Genomic DNA, 14,374 nt, shown 5'->3' on the forward strand with positions numbered 1-14,374 from the left:
ATTGAAACCAACAAAATGTGCTCTGGGATACAGAATTCAAATCTTTTTTCCATTCCCTGTGATTTCTTCCACACTTCCACTGATTTTGCTAGCTAATATTTTGTGGACTAGGTTTTCTTCTGGGACAACTGAGGCCGACCATAGGTGTAGATCAGGATGAAAATAGAAGTTGCCTATGTGGGAAAGCTGACATCTAACTTCTAGGTTACATTGATAGGCATTTTATTCTTATGAAATTATTTTGTGGTGAAAAATGAAAAGAGAAAGAAGTGAATGCAAAAAATATGGAATGCTTTTTGATGGTGAGAAATATTATCTGAAATGTACTACTTACAGCAGTAATCTGGTGTTCTCCACTGAATACAGATGTCAAACCTGTTGCACAGAGCCACATACGCAGAAAGTGCATCACATTCATAGTTCCAGAAATAGGTGTAATTGATCCACATCTTTTCACAAAAGTTCTGCGGTGAAACCTAGAGATACATTTTGCCTTGGGATAAGTTCTGTTGTTTTATTTCTCTGAAGGGCCTAAGTTACACTAAAGCTATTCAGAGAATAAAAGGGTGGCAAGTTAGTATTTACTATGGCTCTTCCTTGACCTGAGATTCCAAATTTCATAATACCATATGTCACCTCTGATGGTATAATATTTTTAAACACATTCTGGATAAGATAAATATTGCCTGCACTAATCTACATAAATCTACCTTATAAAGATAAACGAGAAACAAAGCATGTGTACCTAGCACAATCTATTTCTGATATTATACTTTGGGTTATAATTGTCCTTTCCATATATTACATAGGACTTGAATCCATGACAGATAAAACCGGAAGCTCCTGAAGCATTCCATAATGATACATGGCCTTCCCATTAAATGAGGTTTTAAATGCTTCTCAAAAAAGGTAGTAATATTGAACATTGAATAATTTATATAGTTTGACTTGCCTCAATTTAGAGACACATTTGTTTCTATAGATGGTTTCATTTTGATCTAGAAATGCCTGAAATCTAAATAACTTAACTTGTAACACCATTTATTCCAATTTTTCTCTCTGCTCTTTCATTCAGCAAACATACTAAACATCCTCACACACATCCTAAATTCTGATACAGCTCAAAGTGCCGGATAAAAATACTAAATATTCTTCCTATCTCATCATTTCTTCTTCAAGGTCCATATCTATAAAAAAACAAGATTCTACATTCTTTTAGTCTTCTTTACGGAATCTCCTTGGTTTCCAACCACTTTAATTTGTATGGAATACTTGCTGTGGTCAAGAGTATCCCCACTGCCAAATCCAGGGAACACTGCTAGTTTCCTTCTTAAGACCCTCTCCTTGGACTTGGAGTGTACTTCGTTCTATTGCCTATTTACCTGTTTATTGTCAGCTCCTCTGCTGCCTTATATTCTGAGTGTTTCTCTAGATTCCATCCTCAATGGACATGTCCGCTAGCTACAAATGTTCTTCCTGGACTCATACCACCAATTGTGGGCATTTAAATCTTTTCCTAGCTGTGAGCTAATATATGGCAAATATACAGAGCAGACACTGGCACATTGCACACTACTTATTGTTATATTTAAAAATCCATATGCAAATGACTCCCCAGACCTGATCTCTGGCCTCAACTTACCTCCTCTGAGCTCCAGAATTATGTTTCTAAGCTTTTTCTGGGTATTTTTGTTTTGAAATTCCATATGACATAATTCATCCGAAGTAAAAAAATTATATATATTTCTGCTTAACCCACAAAAGCTGATTCTCCTGTATCTGCCATTCATATATACTCACTTATGCAGTTTCATAATTTACTGAACACCTAACTATATATCAGGCATGGTGCTATGCATGAGTATAAAGGTCAATAACACAGACCTATTCTCTGCCTGTGGATCTCTTAGCTAAAAAAGGTCTTTGAATAGATTCCAGGCGTCACCATGCTAAAATGAATCAGAGGACGCAAGTGTTCCAGCTAGAAAAACTAGAAGCTTAAAAGCTCATTGGCAGGAAAAATCTTGGAATGTTCAAAGAGTTGAAAGGAGACAGGAGAGTGTAGCACAAGAGGAAGCTAGAGAAATAGGTGGGCCAGAGTGTAGAGGACCCATAAGTCTTGATAGGAAGGTTGCTTGGCATGTACTTTACATATGAGTGAGAGACGCTGAAGGGTTTTAGGTAGAAGAATGATAGAATCCAGGCAGATCATCTGCCTGCTTTGTGGAGATTTTCAAATGAAGATGAAGCTTACAAGTGGGAAAAACAAATTACCAGCATTCCTTTCTTTTGCCATCCGATTCACTGGGAAGAGATCTGTTCCTGTGATCTGGCTATGATAGACTAAATGGCACCCTGTGTTGCCTCACTAAGCCTTTAATAGTTAAGCTGGAAAGTTCCTGATTTAATTAGCCTTCTAAGTTCTCCATCAAAAATGCAATTTTTTTGAAAATCATTATGCTTTAAAATGACATTGAAGTGAGTTTTAACATGTTTGTTATTTTTTTCATTTTTATATGTCTGCTTTTCAAAAAAAAATGTAAATAATTAAAACCTATCTTCATCCATGGGACGCCTGGGTGGCTTAGTGGGTTAAGCACTGTTTCTTGGTTTTCGGCTCAGGTCACGATCTCATGGTTCCTGAGTTTGACCCTCCACGTCCGGCTCTGCACTGACAGAGCCTCCTCTCTCTCTGACCCTCCAGTCTTCTCTCTCTCTCTCCCTCTCTCTCTCTCAAAAAGAAATAAACTTAAAAAAAAAAGAAGCACAAAACCCATGACTTCACATCCTTTGCCTTTCCCTGAGGGAACTCATGGGGCAGGCTGAGGACTATGGAGTCTACACTCCACGGTCTGGCATGGAAGGTGCCACACAGTGAATTCCTTCCTGCCTTGACAGTTCCCTCATCCTCTTTCCCAGGCTCTTTCCCTCCATATGTCTTACACTCAACTATTTCAATGTCTCCCTAACATGGCCTTTTACACAAAACTTGCTGTTTTCTGATATATATATATATATATATATATATATATATATATATATATACTGTTATACATATCTGCCTAGGTGTCCCTTCCTACCTCTTCTCTCCTGGCAAATTTATCCTTCTAAGTAAATCAAACATCTAAAAGTACGAGCAGTCTCCTCCAAACCTGGGCTCCTATGTCCCTCCAGACTGTCTATTGTCAGATACCTGTTTACAAGCTTGCTTTCCCACCAGACCTCCTGAGGACAAGGGACAGTCTTGCTCATCTTTGGATCACAGGAGTTCAGCAGAAAGCCTTGAGGGTGCTGGATGCTCACAAACTTTTCATTAAATGATTTACGAAGTGCTGTATTTGTCCCTAACAATGGATCTTTTTTTAATGATACAGATTATTTAAAATATCTACTAGTCACATAAAGTCAGAAAGTTAGAGACAAAGAATAATTAAATTGAATATATGACAGGTTCTATTACACGTATACACCTAAGAGGCTAGGATCATAGAGAATTGATAACATCCTCAACTGTCTTGGTTTCTCTATTGGGTTATCAAGTGACATTGATTTCTTCTCCTAGAGGCATTTATTTGTAGGACATAATTTCATTTTTCTTGGAATCTGTCGATAGAATTCTAAAAAAACAGGAGAATGAAAGATAATTATTCTTCTTATCTCTTTAAGTCTATAAAAGTAAATGATTCTGAATTCCAAAGCATACTGACAGAAGGTTTGGGGCTAAACTCTTCTCACTAGAAGAACATCATGGCAAGAACAGGAATTTATTGGCATTACTCTCAGTATGTCTAACATGATAGTTCTTATCTATGGTTGCCCTTAACTTACTTTATTATGGCATGGAATGAAAACTCTTCTGTTCAATAACTCAATGCAGCGACTGCAATCATGCTCAGTACAATTCCTAACGGGTCTTCTTGTTGTTACTTCAAATGATTTCTCAATTTCCCAGCTCTCGATAAATAATTCTATGTCTTCCATGTTTGTAATAATTGTGCCATTTTGCATTCTTAGATCGTCATCTGGATCATCATTGCAAATTCCTAGAAAGATATGTGACATTTGAAAGGAAAATTTTTTCCACTTCAACCAAATGTAGGCAGCAGAAATAAATCATCTTAATAATTGATTTGAAATGAATAAATTATTTACTGAACAAGGTGCCAAATGTATATCCTTTAACTTTAATGTTGATGGATTTTTAAATTATGTATCTGGTTCTTTGATAAAATAGTATAGAGTTGTCTTAACCCGATAAGAAAGAAACCACAATCCTGGAAGTCAAGACATGTGAAAAAAATGACAGAAAATGAAGAAAGAGGAGATTGACTCTGCTCCCATACTCTTCCACTACTATTACCACTACTTCCTAATTTAAGAACTAGCTCTTAAGCTTGCCAAGATATTCCTTAGAATAGTGGGTGTTTGCCTCCCAGATATCCATTCTCCCAGGAAAACCCTTCCTGTAAACATTAAATTTTACCTTTCAGGAACTATCCCTGCCCCATCACCACTACAGGAGAGAGCTATGATTGGCATAAAGGTAATTCTTACTCCCTCTCATTAACACTATTGCAAGTAATAAGCCAATCAGGTCAGGCAGTCGCCTAGACACATGGATACATTCAGCACTTGGACAGCCACAGCCAAACAGGATTTGACCTGGGAATTCTAAGGCATAGACAATCTCCCTTCCTTGGGATGGCGTGGCCTATTGATGGTTATAAGGCTTTGACCTGCTATGGCCTCTAGTTTCCTGAGGAAGGCCAGACTGAGGATGGAGCTTGCTCTTTATCCAGTGTAGTACAGAGCCAAGGGAAATACAGAGAAATGGCCCAGAACCCTGACCATAAGTGATCTGAAAACATCTAATCTTTCTTAATACCCAAGTCTCCAACTATAAAAGATATAACTTAAACATTTTTTTTCAAGTATCAAATCTTAATGCTCAGGTAGATATATCAAGATCATAAGAGTTGCTGCTACCATATTGCCTCATCCTTGTAAATACACAAGTAACTGAATGCAATGCAAAAACAAACAAATAAAAAAAAATCACAAGTAAAGTGAACTATACTGTAAAGCAGCTACTATTTTTTAAGTCTAAACTTTCCTGGGAAAAAGTAATTGCTAATAAAAATATTTTTTACTGCAATGCCAGGCACCACCCCTGGAAACTTCACAGTGCTGTATAGAACGAGGTATTCATACAGACCTCCCATTCTAGGGTCCGTACTCAATTTAGCTCACACTCTTGTTCACTACAATTTTTTCAGCCAGCACCCAAGCTAGGAGACATGAAAGCAACCACATTTCCCTTTAAGAAGACACTCTTCTCCTACTATAGAAGTTACAAAGTTTAGGGGGTGAATCTTGGCTAGCAAAAAGGTGACCCTAGCCTTTTTTCTTTACAGTAATTACTTGAGAATCCAGTTAGCAGAGTGTGCCTGTAAAAGCATGAGCCGACAATGAGGGGGAAAGCAAACACAAAATAAAACAGAAATCATAGCACATAGAAGTGATAAATCATCAGAGATATATGCATTCCGAAAGTCTCTGAGTATTAATCAATAATAATTGATTTTTTATGTATAATCAATACTATACATACTCAAATAATCTTTTGTGCTATGCTTAGCATACTATAAATAGGCAAGGAAATATGTAAACCTTTTCAGCCAAACGTTGCCCTAAATGTTTTAAAGAAGAAATTAGAGTCTTTTATGTAATTTGTTGAGGGAAAGGACTTAGTCTTACTTGTTTTTGGGTTGTCAGCACCTAGCACTGTGTTAGACACTCAGGAGGTGATCCATAAACTTTTACTCAATTAATATTTAGTGATATTAAAATAAATATATTTGTACTAAACTAGTATCTATTGATTGTATGTATTAAGCAATGTGTCAAGTGTTTGACATTAACTTTCACATTCAACCCTAACAACAATCTTGAAGGTAGAATATTGTTATTCCCATTTTAAAGATGAGGAAACTGATATTCACTTAAGAGCATGGAGCTATAGGGGTGCCCAGTGACTTAGTCAGTTAAGCATCTGACTCTTGATTTCAGCTCAGGTCATGATCTCACGGTTCATGAGTTTGAGCCACTGTGAGTGTGGAGCTTGGGATTCTTTCTCTCCCCGTCTCTCTCTGCCCATCCCCTGCTCATACTCTCTCTGTCTCTGTCTCTCTCTCTCTCTATCTCTCTCTCTCAAAATAAATAAATAAACTTAAAAAAAAAAGAGCATAGAGCTACAAAGAAAATAGCCTCCATCAAACATCAAAACCAGTATTATACTTTTTAATTTTGTTATGTACTTAGGGTATTTGTAATTTATTTCCTTTGGCTTATAACTCTTTATGTGTCTATGTAACATGGTGTGGTATTAGCCTAGGTGTAAAGATACATCTAGGCATTACACTTTAAAACAAAACTGTGACAAATATTGAGAGCATTGTGTTCCCTGTATGTAACGTTCAAGGTGGCTTAAGCAACTAAGTTTTCTCCTATTTCAAATTTTAACATAATAAGGAATAAACAATATTTTTAAGCCTTTAACCTTTCTATAACTTCCTATTTTTCACTTGTAAATTAACACTAGTACCAACTTATGTGGGCTATTGTTAGAATTGAATAAGTTCAAGTATATAAAATAATGCTTGGCACCTTATTAATGATTAATAAAGATGAACTAGTAGGAATATAAACAGTATTACAGTAGTAGTAAACATATATTTCCAAAAAATATGCAAACTGAACTGTTATTTCTTGCTTCTTAGCCCATTTTTTTTAAAGCTACTGCTTTCTTTAGTATTCACATGAGCCACTGAAAGTTAACACCACACCTCGAATATAAAAAGTGGGGCATCAGGGGCCAAAATGGTAAATGTGGACAGGAAAACAATTAGAACACATTGAGATTTGAAAAGCAATGCTCACCACAGAGTCCTTCTGTATAAGATGACAAGTTAAATCGAAAGCCAAAATGAATGTCTATGATCCCTGTAAGGTGAGCCCACTTTACGATTAGTCCAGCTGGAGTCGTAATCACATACATGGTACCAGAATCTTCTATGGACAGTTCTTGATTTGAAAAGGGCAGAGGTACTACAATAGAATCCACTTCTACCTAAAATAAGAAATTTTACATCTGTTAGAAAACTGCTTATGTTTACATATACACCCATTACAAGGAGGAGAATCAGATGACTCCATTTCTTCTTGTTGAATACTAAGTTTTTAAAAATTTATCTCCCTGCTGATGCCACAGCTTCAAATAACTTCTAAGCTCATTTATTATTCTTTTGTTGTATCCTGCTATATTCAGTATTTGTTTTAACCCTTCTGCCCCTTATATTCTTCAAACCAACTTTCTTCTATGTTAAGTATGCTTTTCTGTCTGTTTCCCTCAGTATATGTTGCTTACACCATTATCTGCTAAAATGAACTTTTGATGCTAAAGTTATTTTCAGGATGTTTTCTTTAATCTGGGTCCTTTCTTTGCTCTTCTAAATCAGTGTTTAACTATAATGTTCCTAACAATCATCTGTCAAGCTTGGTAAAGATTAAGATTCCCAGCAATCCTATTTCCTAGGTTTGGATGGGATTCTAGACTCTGTATTTGTAACGTGTACTCTAGGTAATACAAATGTAGGCAATCTGAGGATTATATTTAGAAATCCACTGTTATAAATGATGGCAAAGACATGGAACCAGAAATAAATGTGTCAGTCATGTCTCCCCAACCAACCAGTTTCTCATTTTTATATCTTCCTCATACTGCCACCTGCAGGCTGAAATGTCCTTACTCCTGCCTGGTTAATTTCTGCTCTTGGTTTAAGACTTCTCTCAGGTGTCACCTCCTCCAAAAATACCTATTTGACCTTTCTATAAACTGCATTAAGAGATCTGTTTTGGCAATATATTAGTCATACTCTATATACCTCCTATTGGTTTATAATTGGCAGTTACATTTAGGCACCTCACATACAGCTACAAATTACTTGATACCAGGACCTGTGTTGTCTTATCACGTAAACTCTCATTAAATAATTCTTAAATAATTAGTTTTTAACTGAATACATGACCAGCGAGGTAAAAAATAAGCCCTTTGGCCCAAAAAGCTCATAATAATAGCACAGACCAGATTTGAGTTTAAATTTATTTCTCATCCACTTCCTGTTAATATATCAACCTGATCAAATCAAAGGTATATATATAAATGCTATCACCCAAAAAATTACCCCATTCATGTATTTTGCTTTACCTAAAATTAAATTTTCTAACACCGTACTATATTTTAGTTTCATTTTAATATTTTTTTCAAGTCGAGAATGTTTGGCCTGTGGTTAAAAAAAAACAAAAAACAAATTCTTTCTAGAAGGTATATAACATCTCAGCCACTTTAGCAAAGTCTTACACAATATTTTCTTACATTTTTGAGAGAAACATATCAGTAAAGTATCCAGCTTATAGCTCATCCCTCTCCAGTAAATATATATTCCTTGGGATAAAGGTTTTTCCTGTAAAATCAAAGGGTTTTTTCCTAATTTCCCAATACCTCCCCCTTCTTCAGTTTGGTTCAATAGCCAAATATTTCTTCATTTTTTTACTTTAGCTATCACATATTCATTGAAAAATGAACATCATCAGCACTTCAAAACTATTTTTCTCTCAGTGGTCTTCATTCTGGTGTTCTTAGCTACTCCTTTTTTCAACCCTGTGATCTCTCTTTTTCACATCAGTTCCACTTTATCTAATGGAAAACACTAATGTTAACTGACACTAAGAAACTTGGGCCCTCACATTATCCAAGAGGACTTTCATGGGTTTTACATGGCCATTACAGTTAACCTCACAAGGGGAGACATATTTGCAACAGTTGGCACATCTTGGAAGGAGAAATACAATATTAAGAAACACATTTTTTTTACTTTCCATGAAAAGAATGATTAAACACAATAGCAACGAAACTCTGCTGAAATGTTTAATTTCCCCTGGTTTGGGAAGGAATCATGTTTAATATAATTTCTTCATTTTCTCTAATGTGAGGATATCTTTCAACTTTGTGTTCTTACCTTTCTTGTTGCCCGATTAACAAGTATTTTGTGTATTGATGTGGTCAAATTTAACTTCTTAAAACAAAGTCCATACGTTCTTCCAGAGGATGCCTTAATTTGAAAAAAAAATATTAAAACTTTATGGAGTTAAACATAATGTTGGCAATAAAGAGAAGGAGTTTATGAAACACTTTGCAAATACTCACTAGCTTTTTAAATGAATTTCCATTCTGAAAAAAAAAAGTAAAAAAAACACTTAAAAATCTATTACTTGACTTTTAAAAACATTATGTGAATTAATTTTACATGCCTCTAAATATAGTCACATGTAATATTTTCTTTTTTGTTTTAAGTGCTAGAAGATGTATCTCAGTGAGTTATTGAGCCCCTTCTCACTTTAGGAATATCTAATGTTGCTGTGTACATTAGCTATGGGTTTATGAAGAAATGACACAAGAATGGATTATGACCTACCTGATTCACAGAACATTTTTCAATGTGAACAACAATAATCTCTCCAGGAATTCTTAACAAGATGTAAGAAGCCATACTATATAAGGCTGCATTGTTTCCATCAAATGTAATAATACTCAGTTCTGACAACATGGAACACCGACCTAAGAAAAATGGTAGAGAGAGGGTTTGGTCTGTTAACTAATTATTTGTATTTGTAGTAATGACCGCTCTTTAAAAAAAAAAAAAAAAGAAAACTTTTAAATTAGCATTATTATGTTTGACAAAAAGCAACTCTAAAAGTTACACATTGGAAAACAAAATTGTAAATGAAATGGACAAAGTTCAGCAATCACTTTGGCTTGATGAGTGAGGTGATCAGTTCAAAAAAAAAATAACAATCTTCTCCTGACTGGAAATTGACTGTCATGTAAGAAATGCAAACTTACAGGGCACCTGGGTGGCTCAGTCGGTTAAGTGTCTGACTCTTGTTTCAGCTCAGGTCATGCTTTCATGGTTCCCAGGCTCAAATCCCACATCAGGCTTCACGCTGACAGTGTGGAGCCTGCTTGGGATTCTGCCTCTCCCTCTCTCTCTGCCCCTCCCTTGCATGCTCTCTCTTACTCTCTCTCAAAATAAATACGTAAATTTAAAATTTAAAAATAAATAAATAAATGCAAACTTACAAGGACATTCCCACTCAGGGCAGCAGATATCGCTGTTCACTTGAACGGGCCTTCCCCGGAAACCACAGTCAGGCATTTCCAAGTCCTTCGGGCAATTAAGAGACCAGTTGTATAACTGCCATTCCATATTAAGGCATATATATTGGCTACAATTATAAACAGGATCAAATTGTTGAGGCTGTTAACAAAAAAGAAAATTAGTTTTCTTTTTTCTATTTTCAACTAGTGTTTTCAAATAACTTTTAAATTCCCCTTTCACCCTGCCCATAGTGTACATTTTCTAAATACGAAAGCTTTTGAAAGATGAACAATTAGAATTTCACTACAATTTCTGTTGATGTATTCTTTCCAAAATATTAGGTTTGGACTTAATTTAAGCTTTACCTTAATATTTATTTGATATCAGAATTGCCCATATACTCAGACATCTGAGCAAATTGAAGTCTTATATTGTCTTGATTGTTTTTTGCAAACAGACCTATACAGTAGAGGTTAAGGTTTCATATGTCCTGTAAAGCTAGTATGTCATTATAACTTCTGTTAATGTCAATTTAAAAAAAAATACTACTTAATACTATAAATATTTCATTAAAAAATCACATGTGAAATCAGTCTAAAAGCCCCTGGACAAAACCATTATAAATTATTTTATATATATATAGCTTACCGACTTCCAGATAAACAAATACAAAATAAATCAGTGGTAGATTTTTTAAAGTTTACGAATTTTATTGTATTTAAATTATGGTAATAATTATAGCAGTGATCAAACATTTATATCACTTATTATGGTTAAGACATTTTTCTAATTAACCCATTTCATTCCCACAAAACAACCCTCTGAGGTAGGTACTACTATTTTTTTCCTGTTTTATAGATGAGGAACTCAGGAGGGTGAAGGTCAAAGTAACTTGCCCAAGATCACATAGCTAGTAGGTGGTATAGTCGGAACTTAAGTTCAGGGATTGTTACTCTGGCATCTGTGATCTTGACCACTACTCTATACTGCATCTCAATGGATAGGGAAGAAAACTTAACAACTATTTAGCATCTATTATATGTCATGCACTAATAGTAGCTTCTTTCATTTGCTTCTCCCTAAATTTTTGAGCCAGTTTCTATCATCCCAATATTATACATGATCAAAAACAAGGATAAGAGAGGTTAAGTGCTTTTCTAACTAGTAAGACTATTAAGTGACCACTTCTAAATTTAAGAGCCAAGGGGAGGCAAATAATCAAGTCCAACTTTCCAAAATTTTCTGTGTGCAATTGTATCAATTCCCAGTATTGACCCTGATTTCCACTTCACCAGGAAAATGAAAATATTTAGACAAAACCAAAGCCCCTACAACATCTAAATTGCCTGAAAGAATGTACACCTTCCATTCTACTGAAACTATTTTTAACAAGGTCACCAATGAACTTTACTTTGCTAAATCCAATGATCAATTTTTAGACCTCATCTTACTGACCTATTAACATATTTAGGATAGCTTATTACTCCATCTTCCTTATTGTTTTCTTTCCTTAGCTTCTAGACCAATTAGGATCTCCTCCATTTTCTCCTCTTTCACTAGTTAATACCCTTTAGTCGTTTGCCATCATTTCTTCCTCCTTCCTCTCTTCTCTATCGGCACACACACCTTTTGTGATTTCACCCCATCACTGAGTATTTCAAAATTTAATTCAGCTTGACCTCTGCTCTAAGCTCTGTTTACGTCTACCAGGTCTGTACATCTGTAGGTTTTTGATGTCTAAGAGCAATCTCAGTCTTTACATGGCAAACCTGAACTCTTAGTTACACCCATCCCAGACCTTCACTTCCAACAATTTCCCCATCCTGATTAATGCCAACTTTATCCTTTAATTGCTCAAAGCAAAGATCTTAAAATCCTTGATGCCTCTGTTTCACTCACACTCCATGTCTAATCTTTTAGAAAATTCTTTGATCTTTGTATTCAAAACACATCCTGAACCCAGTTATTTGTCACCATTCCCACTGCTGTCACATGGTCCATGCTACCGTCATCTCTGCCTCAATTCCTGCAGTAGCTTCCTAACCTGTTCTGTTGTCTCTTTGCACCATACTCCCAACACAACAGGTAAAATGATCCCAAAACAAATCAGATCGTGTAATTTATCTGCTCAAAAATACCCAGTGTCTTCCTGTGTCTTTTAAAATAAAAACCACAGGGGCGCCTGGGTGGCGCAGTCGGTTAAGCAACCGACTTCAGCCAGGTCACGATCTCGCGGTCAGTGAGTTCGAGCCCCGCGTCAGGCTCTGGGCTGGAGGCTCAGAGCCTGGAGCCCGTTTCCGATTCTGTGTCTCCCTCTCTCTCTGCCCCTCCACCGTTCATGCTCTGTCTCTCTCTGTTCCAAAAATAAATAAAAAAAAATGTTGAAAAAAAATAAAATAAAAACCACAGTTTTTATAATCATCTACAAGACTTTACATAATATTATTTATTTCTTTTCTTACTGCTGACTTACATAATGGCCTCATTATTATTTTAATATGGCAGGTACATTTTTACCTCTGGGCCTTTGTACATGATCCTGGAACTTTGTTTCCTGGTGTTCCAGACTGCATACACTGCCCTGTTTTTTGGCATGGTTTAGTACCTGAACTTCTCCAGATCTTTTACTCTACAGTACCTTACCAATGAGGATTTTCTGACCATGGCATTGAAAAGAGATTTTTTTTTCTGAGAGCCTCTTCCAACATTTTATATAACTTAGTAACTTATTTTGCTTATTGGCTATCTTAGAACCTCCAGTGGAATATAAACTCCACAAAGGCATGGATGTTTGCTTGCTTTTACGTTGTTTTATCTATGGTACTTGAATAGCACCTGGCCAAAAACAGCGCTAAATAAATATTGGTGGAATAAACAGTTGGTTTATCAAACAGGTGGCACATTTGAAGAAGATAACTAACTGCTCAAGTCTCGGCCAAGACAATTTACAAGCTCTGGAGTCCAGTGACCTGATCTTTTTTGGCTTGTCAATGTATCTTTGTTATCTGCCACAGTGGCTGGCATATAATTGCTGCTTAATAAATATTTTTGAATGCCTGAAGCCCACGCTAGATAAGTCTTTATTAAAGGATAATACTTAAGACTTCATTTGAATTTTGTTTTTCTTAGTGTGACCAGAATCTTACTAATTAATAAGACATATCTAAATCAGTTAAGAAAATACAGTGTGTTCATGCCTCAGAGAGGGCACACACACACAAATTTCCTAAAATGTAACGCATATTTCTTAGCATCTTTTGACAAAGATAGATTAGAGAGCATAGCAAAAGAAGTTTAATAGCATTTGGATAGTGATACAGAAACCTGAATAGAAAACTATCAGGAAAAGACAAGTAGCTGGAATAGATGACCCAGTCATACCTCACATTCCAAACCTGGCGTTGGTGTTAACATATCAAATACAGTGAAGTCTGATGGAGTAATCATTTCTGGACCTGTTAGGAATGAAGATATCCTTTCCATTAGTGAAATGGAAGCCATCAAGTATGGAATTTACATGTAGCAGAAACTGCTAAAAAAAATTTCATAAAGACTTTCCTTTATTCCTCACAAGAACTCTGTAAAGTAGATAACAATACCATTATCATTTTACAGATACGGAAACTATCTGTATAGACAGGTATACAGGTATAGACTACCTGTATAGACAGGTAAGCTAGTAAGTGTCAGGAGCAGAATTCAAACTAGAGAATTCTTATTCCAGAGCTCTGGCTTTTCATCACCATTCTATAAACATCTTCACTGTTTTCACAGCTTCAACACAATTGTTTGAATAAGTAAAACTATCAGTGACATCACTAAAGACTGCTCAGGAGTTAGAAATTTTGTTGCCTTTAAAAAGCAAGTAGCGAAGCTGATTCATTTCCCTCAGTGAATATCTAGAATGTATTTCTTGCAAGCAGAATCCACAGTGCTGTGAACCACATGTGGACCACCATTGGTGGGTGCAGTAAAGGAGTGATTCGTGGAAAGCGAAGATATGATTAGTAAACACATTTGTAAGTCACCTTCAAAAGCTTTTTGTAAGAACTAAAGTTATCTCTAAACTATTCAAAGCTGGAAGGACCACAGAATAGCCAAAATAGATGGTTGAAATTTTGTCTAGCTATAATTAATGTTCATTAGTGATATTGTCT

The 14,374-nt window shown here is 35.7% G+C and overlaps 1 protein-coding gene across 1 annotated transcript in view; it reads right to left on the reverse strand.

The window, feature by feature from the left end:
• Window positions 1-14,374, reverse strand: part of OTOGL (otogelin like) — a 153,372-nt gene that overhangs the window by 24,391 nt on the left and 114,607 nt on the right. The window contains exons 37-44 of the mRNA XM_040491342.1: window positions 13,599-13,672; window positions 10,199-10,376; window positions 9,534-9,676; window positions 9,266-9,289; window positions 9,078-9,170; window positions 6,940-7,129; window positions 3,829-4,043; window positions 335-476 (exon numbers count right to left, since the gene is read on the reverse strand). Coding sequence (XP_040347276.1) covers window positions 335-476; window positions 3,829-4,043; window positions 6,940-7,129; window positions 9,078-9,170; window positions 9,266-9,289; window positions 9,534-9,676; window positions 10,199-10,376; window positions 13,599-13,672 — 1,059 coding nt within the window. The remainder of the gene's footprint in view (window positions 1-334; window positions 477-3,828; window positions 4,044-6,939; window positions 7,130-9,077; window positions 9,171-9,265; window positions 9,290-9,533; window positions 9,677-10,198; window positions 10,377-13,598; window positions 13,673-14,374) is intronic.

This window comes from Herpailurus yagouaroundi, unplaced genomic scaffold (assembly GCF_014898765.1).
Source record: "Herpailurus yagouaroundi ecotype Mexico unplaced genomic scaffold, PumYag 182, whole genome shotgun sequence".
NCBI lineage: Eukaryota > Metazoa > Chordata > Mammalia > Carnivora > Felidae > Herpailurus > Herpailurus yagouaroundi.